The sequence below is a fragment of the Glossina fuscipes genome, unplaced genomic scaffold, assembly GCF_014805625.2.
Source record: "Glossina fuscipes isolate IAEA_lab_2018 unplaced genomic scaffold, Yale_Gfus_2 226, whole genome shotgun sequence".
In the NCBI taxonomy this organism is placed as follows: domain Eukaryota; kingdom Metazoa; phylum Arthropoda; class Insecta; order Diptera; family Glossinidae; genus Glossina; species Glossina fuscipes.
The window spans coordinates 854,295-877,155 of NW_023998569.1; the positions used below are offsets into that span (position 1 = coordinate 854,295).

The 22,861-nt window shown below is 34.2% G+C and overlaps 5 protein-coding genes across 6 annotated transcripts; 3 read left to right on the top strand and 2 right to left on the bottom strand.

Moving 5' to 3' along the window:
• The first annotated feature begins 482 nt into the window (after window positions 1–482).
• On the top strand, window positions 483–6,802 carry LOC119642523 (bifunctional glutamate/proline--tRNA ligase). Its single transcript, XM_038041675.1, has 8 exons — window positions 483–900; window positions 985–1,920; window positions 1,980–2,151; window positions 2,214–2,447; window positions 2,503–3,106; window positions 3,167–3,400; window positions 4,165–6,539; window positions 6,597–6,802. Exons 1-8 carry the CDS (start codon window positions 858–860, stop codon window positions 6,751–6,753), a joined length of 4,755 nt encoding a protein of 1,584 aa, XP_037897603.1. The 5' UTR covers window positions 483–857; the 3' UTR covers window positions 6,754–6,802.
• On the bottom strand, window positions 6,781–8,527 carry LOC119642524 (39S ribosomal protein L37, mitochondrial). Its single transcript, XM_038041676.1, has 5 exons — window positions 8,229–8,527; window positions 7,821–8,168; window positions 7,482–7,762; window positions 7,257–7,426; window positions 6,781–7,205 (listed from the first exon to the last, which is right to left on the bottom strand). The coding sequence occupies exons 1-5, from the start codon at window positions 8,396–8,398 to the stop codon at window positions 6,951–6,953; spliced, it is 1,224 nt and encodes a 407-aa protein (XP_037897604.1). The 5' UTR covers window positions 8,399–8,527; the 3' UTR covers window positions 6,781–6,950.
• Window positions 8,528–9,549: 1,022 nt separating this feature from the next.
• On the bottom strand, window positions 9,550–11,226 carry LOC119642541 (protein arginine N-methyltransferase 1-B). The gene is made up of 4 exons (XM_038041695.1): window positions 11,187–11,226; window positions 10,850–11,086; window positions 10,563–10,792; window positions 9,550–10,494 (listed from the first exon to the last, which is right to left on the bottom strand). The coding sequence occupies exons 1-4, from the start codon at window positions 11,193–11,195 to the stop codon at window positions 9,873–9,875; spliced, it is 1,098 nt and encodes a 365-aa protein (XP_037897623.1). The 5' UTR covers window positions 11,196–11,226; the 3' UTR covers window positions 9,550–9,872.
• Window positions 11,227–12,579: 1,353 nt separating this feature from the next.
• Window positions 12,580–15,263, top strand: LOC119642540 (DNA replication licensing factor Mcm5). Its single transcript, XM_038041694.1, has 4 exons — window positions 12,580–12,928; window positions 12,992–14,102; window positions 14,202–15,023; window positions 15,090–15,263. The coding sequence occupies exons 1-4, from the start codon at window positions 12,771–12,773 to the stop codon at window positions 15,204–15,206; spliced, it is 2,208 nt and encodes a 735-aa protein (XP_037897622.1). The 5' UTR covers window positions 12,580–12,770; the 3' UTR covers window positions 15,207–15,263.
• Window positions 15,264–18,952: 3,689 nt separating this feature from the next.
• Window positions 18,953–22,325, top strand: LOC119642543 (guanine nucleotide-binding protein-like 3 homolog). Of its 2 annotated transcripts, none has more exons than XM_038041697.1 (4): window positions 18,953–19,295; window positions 21,305–21,613; window positions 21,674–22,170; window positions 22,237–22,325. In XM_038041697.1, the coding sequence occupies exons 3-4, from the start codon at window positions 21,773–21,775 to the stop codon at window positions 22,238–22,240; spliced, it is 402 nt and encodes a 133-aa protein (XP_037897625.1). In that variant the 5' UTR covers window positions 18,953–19,295; window positions 21,305–21,613; window positions 21,674–21,772; the 3' UTR covers window positions 22,241–22,325. The 2 variants fall into 2 exon arrangements, with proteins under 2 accessions (XP_037897625.1, XP_037897624.1); XM_038041696.1 differs by lacking the exon at window positions 18,953–19,295 and adding an exon at window positions 21,133–21,168 and having other exon boundaries at window positions 21,240–21,613.
• The last annotated feature ends 536 nt before the right edge of the window (window positions 22,326–22,861 follow it).

Consider the following 22,861-nt stretch of genomic DNA (forward strand, 5'->3'; position numbering starts at 1 on the left):
TTCCTTAAATGTAGGATTATTCACAATTTATTTTTGGCAGTACTTGTAACTACTCAACTTATATATTCTTTTTCTACTAAATCTGTCTTTCACGCCTCGCGAATATGCATTCGGTTTTTTTTCTCTTTAAGGAATTTATTATTTGGGAAAATGACTTAGCTGGAATGAACAGGGTTTGGCATTTCCTTAAAAATAAAGATTGTAAAAGTTGTTTTCCACCTTCAATTGCTTTGAATTGTTTAAAATGAAAAATAATTCAAATTTTTTTTTTTGTTTGAACATATGTTTAAGAAATATATGTTTCACTTGCTAATTCGAATCTGTTTGCTTCTTTTCCTTTCTGTCACTAGCTTCATTGTCATCTGTGTTTATGTGTTTCACATTAAATAAATGAAACGATTACTTATACTTTAAATTCATTTCGTGAGCGACAGATTTGCTGAAGAAGTTGCGTTAAAAGTGGAAACCTTGAAAGTTGTTTGTGTCGGTCCTGTGAAATATAAAAAAAAAAAAGTTGATTTGAAATTGTATAGGGAAAAGGAATTTTCTTCTGTTCGGATCGGTTTTATTTTTCATTAAATATTGTGTTGCGTGAGGAGTAAATTCTAAGCAATAAGTTTTATTGAATACCATAAGTTTTATTGCCATCCCTGTGTTTTATAATAAATAACATGAAATAAACTGCATTAATGTAATGAATTACTGCTTTAGGAATGCCGAATGTCTGATATTTTTTGACAGCAATTACGTGTACTTGCGTCGTCAATAAATTTTTTTTGTAAAGATTTCTGTCCAAAGATTTCCTTTGGTAAAAATAGTCATCTAATTATTAATCATTTTAAAGTTGTTTTTGAGGAATGGCTTTAAAATTGACCGCTAATATCAATAACCCACCTATAAGTAAGTAGGACTTTATAAGCGATGTTATTGAGGTTAAGTTAAAATTTACTTTGCAATTAAAAACATTTATTATTTTCATTTCAGGTGGTTTAGCTATTGCACATTTAATAAATGATTCGATAGCTGTCGACATAGTTTGGGGTAACACTACATCGTTATTGTATCCTGACGGCCGACGTTTTATATGTCACTCCAACAATGATGTGTTACGTGCTTTAGCTCGTGCGGCTCCGGTATCTAAACTCTATGGAGAAACCGCAATTGAAAGAACGCAAATCGATCATTGGTTGTCATTTTCTTTAACATGCGAAGACGACATATCATGGGCATTGAATTTCTTAGATAAATCTATAGCGCCCATTACCTTTTTAGTCGCCAATAAACTGACTATTGCCGATTTTGCCTTATTTAATGAAATGCATTCACGTTACGAATTTCTATCTGGCAAAGGGATACCTAAGCACGTGCAAAGGTGGTATGATTTAATTAATGCGCAATCTACAATACAAGCAGTTTTGCAATCCTTACCTGATGAGGCTAAAGCTTCGGCAAAAAAAGCAAAAAGCGTCTTAAAAAATAAGGAAAAAGAAATTTCTCCCTCAACAAAAACGAATGAGCGGAAGCAGGAAGGCAAATTTGTTGATCTTCCAGGTGCAATAAAAGGAGAGGTGGTAGTTAGATTTCCCCCTGAGGCGTCAGGTTACTTGCATATTGGTCATGCAAAGGCGGCTTTGCTAAATCAATATTACGCTCAAGCTTTCGATGGTAAATTAATAATGCGTTTCGACGACACCAACCCAGCTAAAGAAACTGTAGAATTTGAAAATGTTATATTGCGTGATTTAGAATTGCTACAAATTAAACCCGATTTATTTACGCACACATCTAACTATTTCGATTTAATGCTGCAATATTGTGAGCAATTAATCGTAGAGAGTAAGGCTTACGTTGACGATACGCCATCCGAACAAATGAAGTCGGAGCGTGAACAAAGGTTGGAGTCACAAAATCGCGAAAACGGTAAATAAATTTAAAACGACAAAACGAAGTTTCCAAATTGTTTTTTTTTTTTTTAACAGATGTCTCGAAAAATATAGCTATGTGGCAAGAAATGTTGATTGGTTCAGATTATGGTCAAAAGTGTTGTGTAAGGGCAAAAATTGATATGTCCTCTGCAAATGGTTGTATGCGCGATCCAACTATTTACAGGTGTAAAAAAGAACCCCATCCGCGAGCTGGTACCAAATACAAGTAAGCAAAAGTTTCTTCTTAAAAAAAAAAAAAAATAAATAAATCTTGCCATCACATATTAGAGTGTATCCTACTTACGATTTTGCTTGCCCCATCGTGGATGCCATTGAAAATGTCACACATACTTTACGAACAATGGAATACCATGATCGTGACGAGCAATTTTATTGGTTTATCGACGCTTTAAAACTACGTAGACCTTACATCTGGGAATATAGCCGTCTAAATATGACTAATACAGTACTTTCAAAACGAAAACTCACTTGGTTTGTAGAATCTGGTCTGGTTGATGGCTGGTAATTTATTACTTTCTTAAATATAAACAATATATTACTAAAAAAATGTTTCCAGGGATGATCCTCGCCTCCCCACAGTACGTGGTATTTTAAGACGCGGCATGACCATTGAGGGCCTTAAGGAATTTATCATTGCCCAAGGTTCCAGCAAGTCTGTAGTCTTTATGAATTGGGATAAAATCTGGGCTTTCAATAAGAAAGTCATAGATCCGATCGCTCCTCGTTACACTGCTTTGGAGTATGATAATCGCGTTGTTGTAAATGTCGCAGGAGCTAAAAGTGAACAAATTGAAGTAGCCATTCATCCCAAGAACGATGCTCTAGGAAAAAAAACAGTTACCTTAGGACCAAAGGTGTATATTGATTACGTTGATGCTGAAGCTTTGAAGGAAGGTGAAAATGCTACGTTTATCAATTGGGGCAATTTACTGATTAATAAGATACAAAAAAACTTTATGGGTAAAATTGCCGGCATTAATGCTTCTCTTAACTTGGATAATAAGGACTTTAAAAGAACGCTTAAGTTAACTTGGTTAGCTGTTGAAGATAAGAAAGACGCGTACCCTCAAACTTATTGTGTTTACTTCGACAATATAATTAGTAAAGCCGTCTTAGGTAAAGATGAGGACTTCAAACAATATATTAGTCATAAGACGAGGGTAGGTTCAAAATGACTCGAATTCTAAAAGGAGTAAAAAATAAATGATTTCAATCCACAGGAAGAAGTGCAAATGTTAGGTGATCCCGAGTTGAAGAAATGCAAAAAAGGTGACATTGTACAATTACAAAGACGTGGTTTCTTTAAAGTGGACAATGCTTATCAGCCTGCTAGCCCTTACACTAACGTTGTCTCGCCTGTAATATTATTCTCAATACCAGATGGTCACGCCAAAGATATGCTTTCGTCGGATTTGAAAGTTAACTCCATTTCTAATCAAGACATTAAAAAAACGGTAAGCTTTTTATGTAAGTGAATTGAATTTAATACTCTCTTACTACCTTCAATTATTCTCATGAATAATTTGATCCATGCGTATGTATTCAAATTGGACAAACGTAACAACAATTTGCAGGTCTGGTTTATTCTTTCTGCGATGTGACATGAGCGCAAATTAATGGGAATTTGTTTATATCAATATAAAATATCGAATTTTCTATAGAATGGAGCGAAGGCACCTCTTTATAACTGCGTGGGAAATAGAGGGGAGGCTGATTATTATTTTCACTTTTGAGGTTATTTAATTAAGTTGATCAGCGCAATTCTTAATAACTCTTGTAAACTTTATCCAAAAATTCTATTAAAGTTGAATTTCCTAATTTACGATCGACACATTCGTGCCAATAACTAGACGATTAAGCGCTTTGTGGGAACATCCGATTTCCGTATGTAATCAGCACACAATGTAAAAAATGTGAAGAGCAAAGAGAATACTACGCCTACGCATAAGCCAATCGTTGATTTTTTCAAAAAATTTTTTTCTTTAGTCATATTTTTATGACATATTATAACAGTCATATACGTCTGACGCGTTGTTTTACATTTCGTGTTAGTAGTTAATCTTTAGATTGCTGTGGGTATTGTCAGCAAGATCCTACATTCCTTGTCACTATTCAATAAAAGAAAAAATTTCTAATAAATTTACAAACAACCAAATCACCTAATAGTTCCTCTTTTAAGGAGAATATGATACCCTTTTTTCATCTGTCTTATCATTAGCACACGCGCAATATTCAAGATACTTTCACTTCAAATAATGAAGAATCCACAGCTATTGTTAGTGTCGACCAAGTGCTGGCTAAAATAAGCTCGCAAAATGATAAGATTCGTCAGCTAAAAAGCGGTAAGGCCCAAAAATCAGTCATAGAAGCAGAAGCGAAAATTTTACTTAATTTGAAAACTCAGTATAAACAACTTACTGGAAATGATTGGAAACCAAATATTCCTGCTTTCGAAGCAATTTCAATTAAGACGGAGCCGAATCCCGATCCTCCCCTTGCTGAAGCAATAGGAGAATATTCGAGAAGAATTTATATACAAGGCGATAAAATACGACAGTTGAAAGAGAAAAAAGTTACTAAATCCTTAATTAACTCAGAGATTCATTTATTGCTGGCTTTAAAATCCGATTATAAAAGTCTGACTGGTCAAGATTGGAAGCCAGACGCAGAGCCACTTGTCTCCGGAACGAACATAACGATCGATCTTACCGACTCACGGAATGGTGATGCATCAGAAATTTTGGATAAAATAAAACTACAAGGTGATATAATACGCAAATTAAAAGCCGATAAAGCTCCTAAACCAGAGGTAGATGCGGAAGTGCAAATATTACTATTGCTGAAAGCACAATACAAAACCGTAACCGGCGAAGACTGGACACCAAATGCTACAACAGAAAGCATAACAATGCGTGCTAAAGTAGAATCTGCAATTACAATAACCCCTCTATCCGAGAAAGAACTGCTCACAAAGGAAATCAATGAACAGGGTGAAAAAGTACGCTCGATTAAAGCAAACAAAGCATTTCAAGGGGATGTCGATACAGAAGTTTCAAAATTGTTGGCTTTGAAGGCAAAATACAAAGAGGTTACTGGGACATATTTTCCTACTGCTACTCGTCCAAGTGGCTCAAGTGGATTAAAAAAGCTGGGAGAAAAGAAAGAGCCCCAAAAACCACCTAAAAAGGAAGCATCATCGTCGATCAAAACTGAGTCTGTTAGTGGCACTTTTAAGAAACAAACTCGTCTTGGTTTAGAAGCCACTAAAGAGGATAGTCTTCCCGAATGGTACTCTCAGGTCATTACTAAAGGCGAGCTGATCGAATATTATGACGTCTCTGGTTGTTACATTTTACGTCCATGGTCGTTTGCTATTTGGAAATTCATAAAAAATTGGTTCGATGTAGAAATCACAAAAATGGGCATCAAAGAATGCTATTTTCCAATATTTGTCTCGAAAAGCGTTTTGGAAAGGGAAAAAACTCATATTGCGGATTTTGCACCTGAAGTGGCTTGGGTAACAAAATCTGGTGATTCCGACTTGGCTGAACCCATTGCCGTCCGTCCCACTTCTGAGACCGTCATGTATCCTGCGTTTGCTAAATGGATACAATCATACCGTGACTTACCTATACGCCTTAATCAATGGAATAATGTAGTGCGCTGGGAATTTAAACACCCTCAACCATTCCTACGCACACGCGAATTCCTGTGGCAAGAGGGACACACTGCCTTCGCCACTAAGGTTGAAGCTGATAAAGAAGTGTTAGAAATTCTCGATTTATATGCTCGCATTTACACCGATCTTTTGGCCGTCCCCGTCGTTAAAGGTCGGAAAACTGAGAAAGAAAAATTCGCTGGCGGTGATTACACTACCACCGTGGAAGCCTTTATACCCGCATCCGGCCGCGGTATCCAAGGGGCGACGAGCCATCATCTGGGACAAAACTTTTCAAAAATGTTCGAAATTATCTACGAAGATCCCGAATGTCAACAAAAGCAATATGTCTACCAGAATTCCTGGGGATTGACAACACGTACTATTGGGGTCATGATTATGATACACGCGGATAATCAGGGCCTTGTATTGCCACCGCATGTGGCATGTGTTCAGGCGATTATTGTACCTTGCGGTATAACAGTTAACACGAAGGATGTTGAACGGGCAGATCTAATGGATGCCTGTAAAAAGCTTGAAAAACAATTGAATGGCAAGAGCATACGTTGTGAGGGTGATTATCGTGACAATTATTCCCCAGGATGGAAATTTAATCATTGGGAACTTAAAGGGGTACCCATACGCATTGAGTTGGGACCTAAAGACATGAAAAAGGAACAAATTGTGGCAGTACGCAGAGATACGGGCGAAAAATTGATTTTAGCTATGGATGATGTGGAGAATAAAATTAAACAGCTACTGGAAACTATACATGATAGCATGTTGGCAAAAGCCAGAGCTGATTTAACAAGTCATACTAAGCTTACAAAGAATTGGTCAGATTTTTGCCAATCCTTAGATAGAAAGAATGTTCTGTTGGCTCCATTTTGTAATGAAACTCCATGCGAAGATAAAATTAAGGCCGATAGCGCAAGGTAAGTTTAATCGAGTATTATTATTATTATAATAAATACGTGCCGATTTCGTTGCAGAGACGAGGAAGCTGAGCCTGGTGCTCCAGCTATGGGTGCCAAGTCTTTATGCATACCTTTCGAACAACCAGCTTCTATTACTACGGCTGACAAATGCATTCATCCTGGCTGTACTAATAAACCGAAGTTCTACGCACTTTTTGGTCGTAGCTATTAACTTTGTTTCAAAAACAGAAAAGCAAAGTAAAGAAAAATCATTTATTTATGGAACCAAGAAACTTTTTTACTTTCACAATCGCAACATTGTAATATTTGAGTTGTTCAGGATATAATTAATTCAAAACATGTTCTTGTTTTTACTAATTAAAGTTACTTGTTGAAGTTTTGTACCACTTAATGTAAAAACCTTGCGTTTCAAGCGGTATGGTAGAAAGCGTTTATTACACGGAAAACATCTTTGTTGAATCCCTCTAGGTAAGGACGTCCCATTCTATAACCACACTCTGTAAATAAATCCATATTTGATTCATGGAACCAGTAATTCTTTTCTACGTTCTTTTCCTCCAGAGATAAGGTATTTAGTTGAAATACTCCGAAGTGAAAAACACGACCATCAGTTTGAATACTTTGCACAACAATTGGTTTGGGAAGTTTCTCTAAAGCCGATCCCTAGTATTACAAAATGTTAGAAGATAAATAACTATAAATTTAGAATCTTACGCTATATAATTGCTTAGCTCTTGTAGCTGCCACAGCAAAAGCTTTAAGTAAAGTTCGACTATGAAACTGGGTAGTAGTGACTCCAGTCTCATAAACATTTCCTACAAAATCTTTGTCGAAATGAGTGACTACGGTATGAGGATGCGTGCAACTAATACGATTGCTGAGAGCTATGGGAAAATATTTAGAAGTTTATGACTTTTAACCATCCGATCAACTACTTACGATAAAACGTTTCAGTGGTATATACATGCTTTTTCGGCATTGATATTGTGCACTTCATTGGATATAAATCTGGTAAATCATCGTCATATTTTCCTTTAATTGGTTCAATAGGACGAGCGGCTGTAATGAACTTTTCAGCGGTTACGTCAAATTGTAGTAGAAGATTATCCTTAGGTAAAGTGACTTTAAAATTTACAAGATCTAATAGCCTGCGTCGGGAAGTTAATGAATGACCAGCTAACTTTTCACATTCCGCCAGCAATCTATTGATTAATAAACGGCTGAAAAGTAAATAATTGAGTAATCAAAAATATTACATACAACCGGAAGAAAGTTTACTTTTTTCTCTGATGGGATATACCATAATCTCTGGGTAGCCTGAAAGCTGGCCTTTCCGGTATTTTAACTTTTGGCAGTTTCATTTGTTCTGCATCTAAAACGTGCGAAGACATTGTGGCATTGTAAACACTCCGATCTATATAGCTCGGCAATTGCGACTTCTCAATAGCGTCTCTGACATTCTTCGGCAGCTCTTTTATTTCGACTGTCTTAATTAACACTTGAGCTTGAGATATACCTTCTAATAGTACATTGCCATTCCCATACAAGTGACATAGCTGCTGGTGCCAGTTAGGATGACTTTCACTTTCAGCTTGCTTTGAAGGTACCAAACATTCAAACTCCACGCTATTAATTAGAATTTTAAACACTCAGTAATACTTGTCTTGCTCTCAAAAATTCTTTTACCGTTGACGCTGTGTTTTTGGATTAGCGACTTCCATAATATCTTTCACTTTTATTCCATGATTAGCTAGTTCACTCTCTGCTCCAGTCGGGACTCTTTTACGTTGCACTTCCCACTTTTTTTTGAACATCCAACCCAAATGTTGGGCATACAATTTGTTGGTAAAACGCATTTTTTTTCCCTTAGTCTATATTAATAACAAAAATCTATTTCATGCCATCAGCAATTTAGGGTTGCCTAATTGCTGATATTAATTAAAGCAGGCATGAATATCTTATCTTACTTTTTCCTCTTTGCAATGACAACAAAAATTCTCTTGAATAAATTTCTTTATGAACCGCATTTCGTTTTATAAAAAATGATAATAAAATTCAAGTAGGGAAGTAAAAAAAAAGAAGCTAATCATCAGTCAATAATAAAATATAAACACAACTATTTGGTTGCGCCTCGTTTCATTCTTAATTTATAAACAACCATTTGGTTGCGACTCGTTTTAATTTCAATTTATAAACAGTATCAGTCGGAACTCTTTTACGTTGCACTTCCCACTTTTTTTTAAACATCCAACCCAAATGTTGGGCATGCAAATTGTTGGTAAAACGCATTTTTTTCTTTCCTTAGTTTGTATAACAAAAATCTATTTCATGCCATCAGCAATTTAAGGTAGCCTAATGCTGATATTAATTAAAACAGGCATGTTTTGCAAATATATTATCGATATTTACAAATTTAACTTTTGCTAACTCTTTTCCTATGATTAAGAAAGGGAAGAGAGAGAGATAAAAGTCCAGGTTAAATTTGGTTTTCGTATTTTGTACGAATCAAACTCTATGGCAATTCAAATGGAATCTTGGATTTTGATTGAGTACACGTACGAGCGAATAGATTTTGTGGTATTTTTAAATGCAATCTACTACAAATAGACGCACATCCAAACATTAAAATTTCCGACATCTGAGAGTAAGCGTTTCTTATTCTCGATAATTTGTCTAAAAATTGCCAACATGTGAGAGTGAGCGTATAAAAATGCCTGTAAATATTTTATTGATAATTTCATTATTTTATTATTACAAAAAAAATGGACTTACCGCAATGAGTTCTGTTCAATAGGAAGGAAGCCGAAGAAGATTAAACTGATGTTGAGTTTATACATACGAATGTCGGCATATTACTTGAAACAATTCTGAAAATTTTAGTCCATGTAAACGTAAATGAGTACCAAAAGTTTAAATTTCGAAGTATGCAATTTCTTACTTAGCTAAGAGAAGATTGTTTAAATGAATATCTTATCTTCCTTGTTCCCCTTTGCAATGACAACAAAAATTCTCTTGAATAAATTTCTTTATGAACCGTAAGATATTCTATAATAACTTTTTCTCATATTAATCCCATTGCATTTCGTTTTATAAAAAATGATAATAAAATTCAAGTAGGGAAGTAAAAAAAAAAAGCTGACCATCAGTCAATAATAAAATATAAACATTAAGTATTAATTCATACAAATGACAGATTTGAGAGTTTGCAATGGGCATTGTCATAGTACTGGTAGACGTGAGTTCAATGTTACGATTTTTTTGAATGCTATGATAAAATAACTTAAAATCTAAACTTTAGTCTTGATCGTTGTCGATGGGATGTGCCGGATATCAGCGCATTCTGTAGACATTGTCTTCATGTACTTCAGAGTGTTCGCCTCTAAAATGCACCTCAATATTAAAATCTAAATCTCGTTTATTGCGTTCATTTGGTTTCATTTTAAATATTCCGGTGATCTCTTCGCCTTTCTTAACGGTCAAATAGTCATCAAGATAGAATACTGTTTGCTTCCAATGGGTGTATGTGGCTTCCGGTGAGGTACTGAAGCCCAAACGTTTGTGGCACTTAGTGAATTCGATATTAAAATAGGTGACTAGCGCTTGCACGAAATCATTACGTTTGCAAACTAATTTGAACGGTGACATAAATTGCAAGTCCGCCTTCTTTACGGTATATAAATCAACTTCTTTTACAAGATACGACGTTGATACTACTTGTTTGGGATCAACTACATCTACAAGTGGCTCAGTAATAGCCACTTTACGTATGCAACTCATGTCAAATCCGTACACATCGTCCCACCAATTGATCTTTTCATCCTTATATTGACGATCTTCGATAGCTGTTATGTATAACGTACCACGATCAGGAAACATCATACCTTCAGATTTTAACCATTTATCTCGAGCGAATAAAACGGTATCCAGCATAGACTCATAAAATAAGCAGTAACTAGCGAGATTAATATAAAATTAATATTAAATTAAAATTTCGCCAAATCTTCAATCTTTACCACGTACCCCATCCATTCTGAAATTATTATGTCTACTTTTTCAATGCCATTTGGTAATTCAATTTCCTCAATTTTCCCTTTTACTACTTTAATAATATCGTGGAGATTGTTATCGATGACAACCTGGCGAGCATATTCCACTATATTCGAACAATCAACAGCAATAACCGTAGCAGCACCAGCTTTGGCGGCGAACATAGACAAAATGCCTGTCCCGCACCCTACATCCAATACCACCTTTGTAATTTGAAGAGTTATTTAAAAAATTCGAATTCTTTGCTCCCAGCCACTTACTTTTCCTCTAAATAAATGCTTATTGTGATACATGGCATTCCGATAAGTTATGGTACGCACTTCATCTTTAAGCATTTCTTCGTGTATACCAAAATGTGCATATGAATCAAAGTAATAATCACGAGAAGTCATTTCTTCCGCCAGAGTAGCGCCTTCTGTCGCATTATCGGGTTTCTTCATTACGTTATTGGTTGCATTATTAGCATCATTAGTGGGCTGCATAATTATATCTTCCGACTATTGAAAAAGAAAAGTACTTAAAAATGTGAAATTATAATGAGAGGCAAGGAAAACGTTTTTTCGATATGCCTCTCATTCACTGTAGGTGATGATTTACCATGTTCATTAAAAAAAACTAAATAATTTGTTATAAGTATAAATAAATTTTTTAGCACTTATTATGGAAAAATTATAAAAGCTTTTTATATAAAATAATTAACTTCGTTTTTCTTTCGATAATTTTACAAAAAAAAACCAATGCCACCGTTTTGTCTTTTATTAAAAGCGGTTTTTCTTACATACCGCATGTCATAAGTGCTGCCACTAAATGTAAAAGTTTAATCATATGATTACCATTTCATGTGGAGATTTAAAAAATAGGCGTAATTATTTGAATCAAATACTTACATAACTTTAATTTTTTAATTTATAAACCATGTTTTCATTGACAATAAAGACATTTCAAATCTAGAAGGGATTTGAGTTAAATTTTTAATAAATGAAATTGTAAAAGACTAATTAGTTTTTTTAGTGTAAACTGAATGCGCTCTTTAATAATTTTGGTAATGTCAATTCAATTATTTATAAGAGTAAACATCCGTTCTAATTTTTATGGTGACGAAAGCATATCAAAAACTCATTAAAAGTAGGAAATGTCTAAACTTTAACAGATCTGACCAGGAAGTTTCTAAAGTTTAACAGATTTGAGGAAGAGATTTTCGCCATATCAGGTATGCATCATGGGCAAAAATTTTGGTTTAGTTTGTTTCCTATTATAACCAGTTAATAAAGTGAATAATTAATGGATTCGATAGCTTTTATTAAATCAATAGAGAAAAAAATTGCCTGCGCATTAACAAAACAATTTTCTCCATGGACAAGCATAAGCAAAATATTAAATTAGAAGCAAATTTTTTTTTATTACGTATAAGGTTTAGGGAACCAAAGATAATTAAGTAGTTATTTAATTGTGCAGCTAGGACAAATCTTCGTCTCTTGTTAATTTTTTGAAAAATTTTTTTTTTATTTTCGACGTTTACAAATTTTATACAAATTGACAAATCTTATGCTTTTACATGTGTACATATAAATAAAACACAAATACCTACAAGAAGTAATGATGATCGTTTCTTTTAAATTTTGAGGTTATTTGTCTAATTTATATTTATATTATATTAATGTGCATTTCTTTGTGATTTGCACTTTTGCTTTACACGATTCATAATTTTATAAGAAATGAGAGGCAAGCAATAAAATTGAAATTGCTCTATTAGATTTATAAATGGTAATTTCCAAATGATGGATCGATTAATATACAAAAAGACTTTCGATGTTGTCACAAAACTTAAGTAAACTATGAAGATTAACAAAATTATTTTTTATAAATTTGTTGTTTATGTTAATGTTATGTTATTAATTTATTTATTTTTGGTTCTAACTTTATGTTTTTGTTTACATTTTCTTTTAAAACAATAATGTAGCAAGTGTTCACCACTTGGGAGTTTTAAGTACGCCTTATTGTGTCCTGAGAATAAAATTTGGTAGTCAATTCTAAGTAATCTGGTAACACTAAATTCATCATTGAAGGCGATTTTGGCGGCAAATAGCTTTCCTAAGTAACCAATGCAGAGTTTAAAACTTTGTCACTGCACCAAAAAGTTGCGAATAAGGGATCGTAAAAAAGTTCTGAAGCGGTTTAAAAATGGAGGGTTTCGATGAGGCAGGTATATTCTTTTCCGATAATTTGTTTGGTGATTGTCCACAACAAGATGGTAACCAAATTAATATGCAAGCAGTTAAGAAAAAGTATAAGGAGTTCCTGCGTACATTTAATGAAGACAACTTTTTCTATAAATACCGGTAAGTGTAACCGATTTTTTAATTTCTTGATTTTTGTTCAATATTTCCTATTCTTCTTCACAGTGACACTTTAAAGAGAAATTATCTGAATGGTCGTTATTTTCTGGAAGTGGAAATAGAAGATTTGGCTGGTTTCGATGAATCTTTGGCGGACAAGCTTACGAAACAACCTACAGAACATTTGCAAATATTTGAAGAGGCCGCTCTTGAGGTAGCGGATGAAATAACTGCTCCCCGTCCTGATACCGAGGAGCAAATACACGATGTACAAATTCTATTAATGTCGAATGCGATTCCGACGAATGTCAGAGACTTGAAATCAGATTGTGTTTCTCGTTTGGTTAAGATAGCTGGTATTATAGTTTCTGCCTCTGGTATTAAAGCCAAAGCAACTCGCATCTCGATTATGTGCCGATCTTGCAGTGTCGTTATACCAAATTTGAAAATTAATCCTGGCTTAGAAGGTTACATGCTACCACGAAAATGCACAACTGAACAAGCTGGCCGTCCACGCTGCCCGTTGGATCCATTCTTTATTATGCCAGAAAAGTGTAGGTGCGTCGATTTCCAAATATTAAAATTGCAAGAATTGCCTGACTTTGTTCCGCAAGGTGAAATACCCAGGCATTTACAATTGTTTTGTGATCGTTCTTTGTGCGAACGTGTTGTCCCCGGTAACCGAGTATTGATTCAGGGAATTTATTCCATTCGGAAAGTAGCCAAACCTACGCGTCAGGATGGCCGTGAGAAGTCAGTAGTAGGTGTTAGGGCTCCATATATGCGAGTAGTGGGCATCGCTGTGGATACTGAAGGATCGGGAGCTATATCTCGTTACAGTAATATAACTAGTGAGGAAGAGGAGACATTTCGTTGTATGGCCGCTTCTCCAAATTTATATGATCGTTTAGCAAAGTCATTAGCTCCAAGTATATTCGGTTCGCATGATATAAAAAGGGCAATTACTTGCATGCTGTTTGGCGGATCGCGTAAACGTTTGCCCGATGGTTTATGCAGACGTGGGGATATTAATGTTTTGTTACTGGGCGATCCCGGCACGGCTAAATCACAATTACTAAAATTTGTTGAGAAAGTGGCCCCTATTGGAATTTACACTTCAGGCAAAGGTTCTAGTGCTGCAGGTTTAACGGCGTCAGTGACGAGAGATCCATCAACGGTAAATTTACTTTTCGGAATATCATATAATTGACTTTCAAATGTAAGGACTTATGACGGTAACTTATTGTATTTGTTTCGTCTCTTCATTAAATTTTAGCGAAACTTTGTTATGGAAGGTGGTGCTATGGTTCTAGCTGATGGTGGTATTGTTTGCATTGATGAATTTGATAAAATGAGAGAAGATGACCGTGTCGCCATTCATGAAGCTATGGAACAACAAACAATTTCTATAGCTAAAGCAGGCATTACCACAACGCTGAATTCTCGTTGCTCAGTTTTAGCTGCAGCCAATTCAATATTTGGTCGATGGGATGAAACTAAGGGAGAAGAAAACATTGATTTCATGCCCACCATTTTGTCGCGTTTCGATATGATTTTTATTATCAAGGATATCCACGATGAAGCGCGTGACATTACAATGGCTAAGCATATCATAAATGTTCATCTTTCGTCAAATAAGTCTGCACCCAATGAACCTGCAGAAGGTGAAATATCATTGCCATTATTCAAAAAATATATATACTATTGCCGGACACATTGCGGACCGCGATTAAGTGAAGAGGCTGGTGAAAAATTGAAAAATCGTTACGTTTTAATGCGAAACGGAGCGGGCCAGCATGAGAAATCCTCTGATAAACGTTTAAGTATCCCGATCACAGTTCGACAATTAGAAGCGATTATACGGATAACAGAATCTTTAGCCAAAATGAGTTTACTACCGTTTGCTACAGATGAGCATATTAATGAAGCTTTACGACTCTTTCAAGTGTCCACTCTTGATGCAGCGATGACTGGCAGCTTGGCTGGCGCTGAGGGGTTCACCACCGAAGAAGATCAAGAGACCTTAAATCGTATAGAGAAACAATTGAAACGTCGTTTTGCTATTGGTTCTCAAGTGTCCGAGCAGAATATAATACAAGTAATGGAAATGAAAGTATAAATTTGATTTATATTTGATTTATATTTTTTGTTTCTCTCTCTAAAGGACTTTTTAAAGCAAAAGTATGAGGAGCGAACCATCTTAAAGGTGATTCATACTATGATACGACGCGGAGAATTGCAACATCGTATGCAACGTAAAATGTTATATCGTTTATGTTAAATGCTTTTTCTTTTTTTTTCTTTTTTGAATAAATTTTTTTCTTTCATCAATACCTATTGTAAATTGTTTTAAAACAATAATTTGTTTATACTCTGTTATGAATGTGTTGTTTTGATTTAATTATGAGAACAATTCTTTTGTATTCACAATTTTTAAACAAAAAGCAATTACAGGGACTGATAGATTTGTGAAAAAGAAATGGATTCATGGATTTTTTCTTTTCTTTTCTCTAAAGCAATAATTGATTAGATGTTAGATAAGTAAAATCGAGGCTGCTTCAAATACTGCCTTTCAATTTTTTAGCTATTTTGGGATTTTGTGGCGAAACATTGCATCTCCACTCTTTCTTTTGTTGTATTCTATAGCAGAGAAAAAAATTTAAGCTAACATTCGGCTTGTAATGGGATTATTGTTAAAGTAAGCTGGGAAGAAGATTTTTTTTTTTTTGTTCATCACGATTAATCAATCTATTAATGCGCGCACATTTATTGAAAACAGGTAAAAACATTTAAGTCGGATCATGGCCGACCCTTGGTTGCCCAACACCATTTCATTTGATAGGGGTATTCATAACACCTCATGTTTTTATACCCTACAGAGAATATTAACACCTTATGAAGATCAATCCTTACAATTGCAATAAGGAGTGAAGAAAAATGTCTTTAAAGGAAGGGGCACGAAAAAGGATTTCACTGACGCGGTTACATAAACAAAAGAAAATCTTTGGATTCAACAAATATATTTAAAATTGGGAATAAACAATCTTTATTGATTGTTTTTCATTCCTTACAAAATATAATGAGTATGAACGAAAATTTCAAATTGGACAAACTAAAAAAGGTTAGAATTTCGTTTTGTTTTATTTGTTTGTATCCGTGCAAAACCAGTTTAAGACTTTTTAAGACTGTTTAATAAGATTTTATATGCTTTCGATCTGGAATTTTGCTCTTTTTTCAAAGTGGTTACAGGTGTTAATATGTGTGTAATTTTCCATATTTCATTGTCAAAATTGTTTGACGCTTTGATAAATGAGAAACTTTCTCATTGAAGCTGTTAAGGTAGCAAAAATTTTTGGCACACGAGCTAATGCTAATGTATCCTCGTACTTTGAAGTAATTTAGCGAATATTGCCGTTATAATTTGCTTGAAGCAACAATTTAGAATATTTGCAAACTTAAACCATACGAAAGCATTTACGAACACCAATATTGCAACAGTCTTTGATAATAACTTTTCAACGTCCAGAAAAATATATATAAGTTTAGAAAGGTTCGGAACTTTAAGCATAACAAGAAGAAAGGCGCAATAAAAATCTAATGTTTGAGAAAAGGAGCTCCGCCAGAAAATAAAACCACAAAAGGATACAATTTGCAATTTTTAATTAATTGAATTAGCATAAATTTATCAGTAGTTTTTTACCAAAGAAATCAACGTAGGGTAATATTCGCCCCACCTCACACACACACATAGACGAACCGATTTAGTTAAAAAAATTGCTTGGAAAGGCATAGGGACTGTTAACACTGTTGTTTAATGACATTTTATATACTTTCGATCCGGAATTTCGCTATTTTTTGAAAGTGTTTACAACTGTTTACAACTGTTTAATAAGTTCATTATATCGTGTTCCTAAAAACAACCAAGCGAAATCAACATTAGTATTAATTGCAACATTAGTGTAATTTTACGAAAGCTATATCTGTCCTTGGAATTCCTCCACAGTACCAATTTTAGCTTCGCCGGCATCAAGAAAAAGGTCGCGCAAATGTTCAACTTGCTTTATGAACGGAGTTATGATGCCAATGGATTCCGGTTTAATATCCTTACGATACAATTTGACTGTCATTAGGAAAACCTTCAAAAATGAAATAAATGTTATAAAATACTAAATAGAAGGGATTCTGCTTTTAAACTAAATACAACTTACGTGCTTCGCTTCGTAAGGATTATACCACGACAGCGAGTCTTTTTCCTGCATATCTTTACTACGCATTAATTTGAAAAGGATTGCGAAGATGGAATGGACGTTTGCGCTAAAATTGATACAGCTATGAGTGATTTAAAAAGCATGCCAAAACTGCATTGAATTAGGAAAAATTGGTTAAAAGATCATTTTCATTTATTTTTTGAAATTCTACTGATTTTACGGACTCGCGATGGTCAAGTATTAGGTCGATTATTTGGGCCTGTGAGCACCAAGCATTACAGATATGACGTTGAAGGTATTTTTATGATAACACCGTTAGCTACACCAGATGCCGCGATAATGACTACATATTCCGAGCTACCACTGAAACGCCAAGTGACGTGCGATAACTTAAAATCTCCCAACGCCGTATTCCACTCCCCGGAGTTTGGGTTAATGAAGTAAAGGATTAAAAACATATTTTGCTTAGCAGTTTTCACGCGAACGGCAATAAATTGAGGAGTTCGAGCTTCAAGCATATACGACTGAGAAACAATTATGATGTCAAGTAAAATACCGCTTGCAGCTCGATCTAATCGAATTTAGAGTTAGAAACTAATACAAAAAAAAACCCGACGATCACATTCTATCCAGATATGCGTAAAAGCCATGCGAGAAAATGTTCCCCGCTTGTTACCAAGATTATATTTGTCGCGCGTAATGCGATTGTGCTGTACATGTATGTCATTACAAGGTTGCTTGGTTTCTGTGTGATGAGATGTCAATAATTTCAGAAACAAGCGCGCATAAATATAATTTATAGCACTAACATATAATTTAAATTAAGGATTTAAATTTTTACTTTTAGCGAAATTGTGTGAATCGAATTTTTATCCTTAAAGCATTTGCACACTTACCCTATATATATGATAAGATAGATCCACGTTTTCATGTTCATATATGCCTATAAGCAATGGTGGAATTTCATTTCCTCTCAAGAATGTAACCATTTCACATTAAGGTACAGGATCGTTAAGCTCCCTATCCCTAAGCGTTAACGTTGCGATAAGAGCATCTCCAGTTGGTTTTCCGTGGAGTGTAATAGACAGTGTAGTGGGGGAAAAAAAAAGAAAAGGAAACTTTGGCAACTTTGGCAAAGCGACAAGCGGCGCGAAGAAAAAAGAAACTTTGGCAACTTTGGTAGAAAAAAGAGGAAAAAAAGAGGAAGAAAAAATGGGGCTTTCGTTAGAATATTGCTTGTAAATTTTTTTTGGAATAAAATGAAAATACATGCTGGGCTATCGCTACTTCAAGACAAATAATTTCAGTGAATGATAAGGAAAGTGAATTTATAAGAATTAGAGAAAGAATAAATCCCGAATAGTTTTATTGGAAAAATATGAAAAAAATTGCAAACTGAAAAGGCTTTGATAATTTTAGTAAAGCCGGAATAATTGGAACGCTGTTCATTGCTCACATACGAAAGCACAAGGTCACTAAGGTCAAGGAATTTTGAAGTTATACATAAGTGCAAAAAGAAAAAGAACAAAATCAAGAAGTACTAACGTTCGCGTCAGAGGGCTGGAATCAACGATCGCTAGGTTGTGGCCATTAAAAATTGGAGGATGAATGTGCACTTCATTAATGCAAATGAGAAGGAGAAAACTTTTAACAAAGAAACGTGTAAATTGATTTAGCTAAATTGTTGGTCGGCTGCGGGTGTTGCACGAGAGACCTTTAAATAAAAAGAGATTAATTGAAATTAAAGAAAAGATAGCTATTTATGTTAAACCAGGGAACAATATAAGAGTTTTTTTAATTTTTTTTATAAAAAAAAAACCGACAGACAATGTCTTCGTACATTTTTAAGAACTGTGTCTTATAAAAAGGGTAGAAAATCTCAAAGCCCAAGAAAAAAAAAAAGAAAAGAGAGGGGAAAAATTGACAAGCTAATTTACAAGAAGGAGTGTAAAACCCGAAAGAGTCAATAAAATGTTAAACGAGCATTCCTCTCCACACCGGTTTGTGCGTGGTATCTCTAAGTGTTCGAAACAATAATTGACATTTCTTTTGAGTTATATTTCATAAATATTAAACAATTTTTTTTTTTAATTTTAAAACCTATAATTTGGTAACCAACCTTTTAGCTGCGCCGATGCGCATCTACGTGGTTGTTAGTTTTGGTAAGTTTATTTATAAAATCGATTAATAACCATTGTTCATTTTGAAAATTTTGTTTTGAAATATTGAATTAAAACATTATAACACTTTCTTTGGAAAATAAAATAAAAGAAATGTATTATTATTAAAGGTTAAATCACTGATAAGACTTCCTGTGGATGACGGAGGGGCGAGGTAAAAGTAATAAAGTTAGGGCGTGGATTAAATTAGTCAAAAGTTTTGAATTTTATTAGGAAGCATGTTTTATTTAAAATAATGAAATTTTGTTGCGAAGGAAGAACCTAGCACGTATCTGAATGCATTTTATTTGGACACACCCCATCCGACGAGCCAGGCCGGAAAACATGCGAACAAAAAGAAAGGTAAAAATAACCAAGAACATCCGTGCATAGGTTGAATTCTCTAAACGTTACAGGGGATTAAAATAAGTGTCAGCAAATTCCATTATGTCATTAAACACACCATTTTTGCGTATGGCTTTTGTTAGTTCAGCTATCTTCCGACGTATTCTAAGACATTTTCCCGCCCTATATTTTCTTCGCTTTGTACGATCAATATGTTGTTGAAAATTTGTATCGGCGGATTATTGGTGCCAGTAGGAAAGCCGGGTCATGTATCATTCTAAAAATTGTTCGGGCTTGCAACTTGGAAGTTGTTAAACTAATGCCGTTCCAATTAATTATATTTTATAAAAAACAATGTATGCAGGGAAAGTCGTTTTGCCTTATATATTGGATCACCTTTATATCCAGCTCACTTTTTTTTATAATTTTTACGAAATGTTCGCGAAGTACGAAATAATTAATTAATTAATAAGTACGAAAGAGAAAGAACGTACATTGCCGCTAATTAACAGCTCCACTGCTAATACTGCCTGGAGTTCCTAAGAAATTAAAATTTTCTATTTTGAACGAAATGTATCAACGTTTTATCATTTGTTTGTCTGCTTTACCGCTTTACTTGAAAAAATGCAAGTCGCGTTGGAGAATTTAATTAGTATGGAAATTCCGCATATTCGACAGCGAAATTATCAGTTACCTGGTTATTTACAGTAATGATATGCATTCGACGCTGTCTATTATACTCTATGTAATAAGCAGAAAATTTCCCATATGGCGCTATGTTTGAGAAGCCGTCTATGAAAACAAATTTTTGTTTTGCTTTGCTGTCGAGGAAAGAGAAACATTGCATACACATAATTGAGCGAAGCATATATGATCATCGTTTTAACCTACATACACATTTACACTATTGCTCATATGCAATTAAAAACATTACAATCCGTACACTTTCGCTTTTGTAAAAATACGATAAATTTTCATAGTTTGATAGCATAATGGATATTTCATGTCGCCAGAAACTGAGCTAAAAAAATGGAAAGTTTCTTTTTCCAGAGACATGGAAATTTTTATGCACACGCATCTCACTAGATCTGCTATTGAAATAATAATATTAATACGCTTACGCATATTCTTAATTAGGATAAAATATGGCAAAAAGATTATATTCAACTCATTGCCAATGGGAAAAATTTCTTTTCCCTAAATATATTCCAACAAGTGGAAATGTTCCAAAATGATCAAATACCAAAGAGCTGTCATAAGCACTTTTTTTATTTACTTGGTTACTGCAATCCTCTTCTCTAAAATTAAATCTAATAAATTTATCTAACATAAATTCTCTCATAATTCTATTGGAATCACCCCACCTAGGAAATTAGTAAATTATTTTTAAGCACGTCATGTATCCTACTTTAATTAAATTCTAATTTTTTTCATGTTCTAATCTTAAATTACAAAATTTGTTGATTACTTCTTGGATAGTCACGAATCTTTCATCGATTTCCGATTTAATTTGCAATATCATGAGAATAAAGTACGTGGCTGCTTTCATTTTGTTAAGATATGATTCTTTTATGTTGTAATTTAATATTCTATCTTTTTGAGATAAAAAGCGCTCTAAATAATAAAACTCATCGAGATAAAGGCAACTAGATATTCTTTTTCTGCAGTTTATTGGCAAACTTTTATCAAGGGCAGCTGAAGATTTGTTTTGTGTTAAACTGAATTTACAAGCATTAAGCTGAGCATTGAGCACAAAAATAAGATTTTGGTTGCAAAAAGAAGTTAAAAATAAAATCAAAGGACTTTTGTGAATGTTAATCTCAATATCAAACCTACTTTCAATAAAAAGTACTGCATGAATGCTCATTCGTCTCCAAAAATAAGTGTTTTTTTTTACAAAGATTTTGTCAGCTATTTTAAGTAACATTGTTAAAGATTAGAAGGAGAAATCGTGTATTATATACAGAAAAGTGGAGGTAAATGTTTTATTATATATTTATATTTATATATTACTTATTTACTTTCTCATACTTTAGTTTAGCTTAAAAAGGAACTAAGTGCCGCCATCCACTGCCTCATACAGTGAAGATTCGCTGTATGTGTAAGAAAGCATTATAATCAGCAGAGGGAAACTCATGAAAAAGGGGGTACCTGATGTATTGGCGGCAGCGCGTAGTGTTTTGAATGATTGGAACACCGGAAAAATTAAATATTGCACTGAGCCACCTGAGGAGAAATGTGATGATCCACACATCAGTGCAGCCATTGTTCACGAAGATGCTCTTGCATTTAACGTTGACGGTTTTGAAGCTATGGAAACTGAGATTCTTAATAAATTCAATGTGAAAGAGCAAGATGTCATGAAACTCGATAGTACTGGACCAGTTGAAAGTAAAATCCGCGAATGTGGCGTAGAGGATGATAAGGAAGAATATGACGCCGTTATTAATGAAACGAGCGTATCAAATAAGAGACGGAAATGTAATTTAGAAGAAAACGTAAAAAATCAACAACAAGAATGCCCAAAGAATTGGTGAGTCAGCTTCTTGCTTTTGAAGATATTGTAAACAAAATTTTCATTTCTCGTTTCTTTCTATAGGTAATCAAACCTTGAATAGAAGTTTGAAGCAACAAATGAAGAAACGCAAAAAACAAAGCGCTTGTAATGAAAAGAAAGTGAACAAGATAGCTCAAGTACTAGATGGCTTTACCTTAAATACTTCGAATGACGAAAAGTACGATTTTGATACAGATTACGTGATTGAATAAAGGGCTTCTAGCGGATTTTATAAATTCTTGAGAACATACATATGGCTTTACTAGAAATATACATGACCTTATAGAACAAATGCGTATTTATTTTAAGATGTTTGGCGAATGTTAAAAATTTTTTCAGAGGTAAGAAAGTTTCTAATTTGTGCAACTCCAGATAAAGTCTCCTTTTTTCAAAATCTCCCGCGACTAAGACAAATCCAAACATTTTTAGGTCAGCTGGCATGTATAAAACAACGCGCTTTGTAGGTGTGTTAGTATCAAATGCGTTTAAATCGACAAATGCGCTTTAGAAACGTCCATTTCCTTCTCATGGAAATTGGTCCCGTAGACCATTCTTTAAAGATTGTATAGGAGAACTATATTTTACCGACGCTGTTATTTGAAGTTTGAAGAGTGTTTGTATACGGGCTAAACGAAATGTGAAAATTATTTTTTTTTTTGCTGTGCGG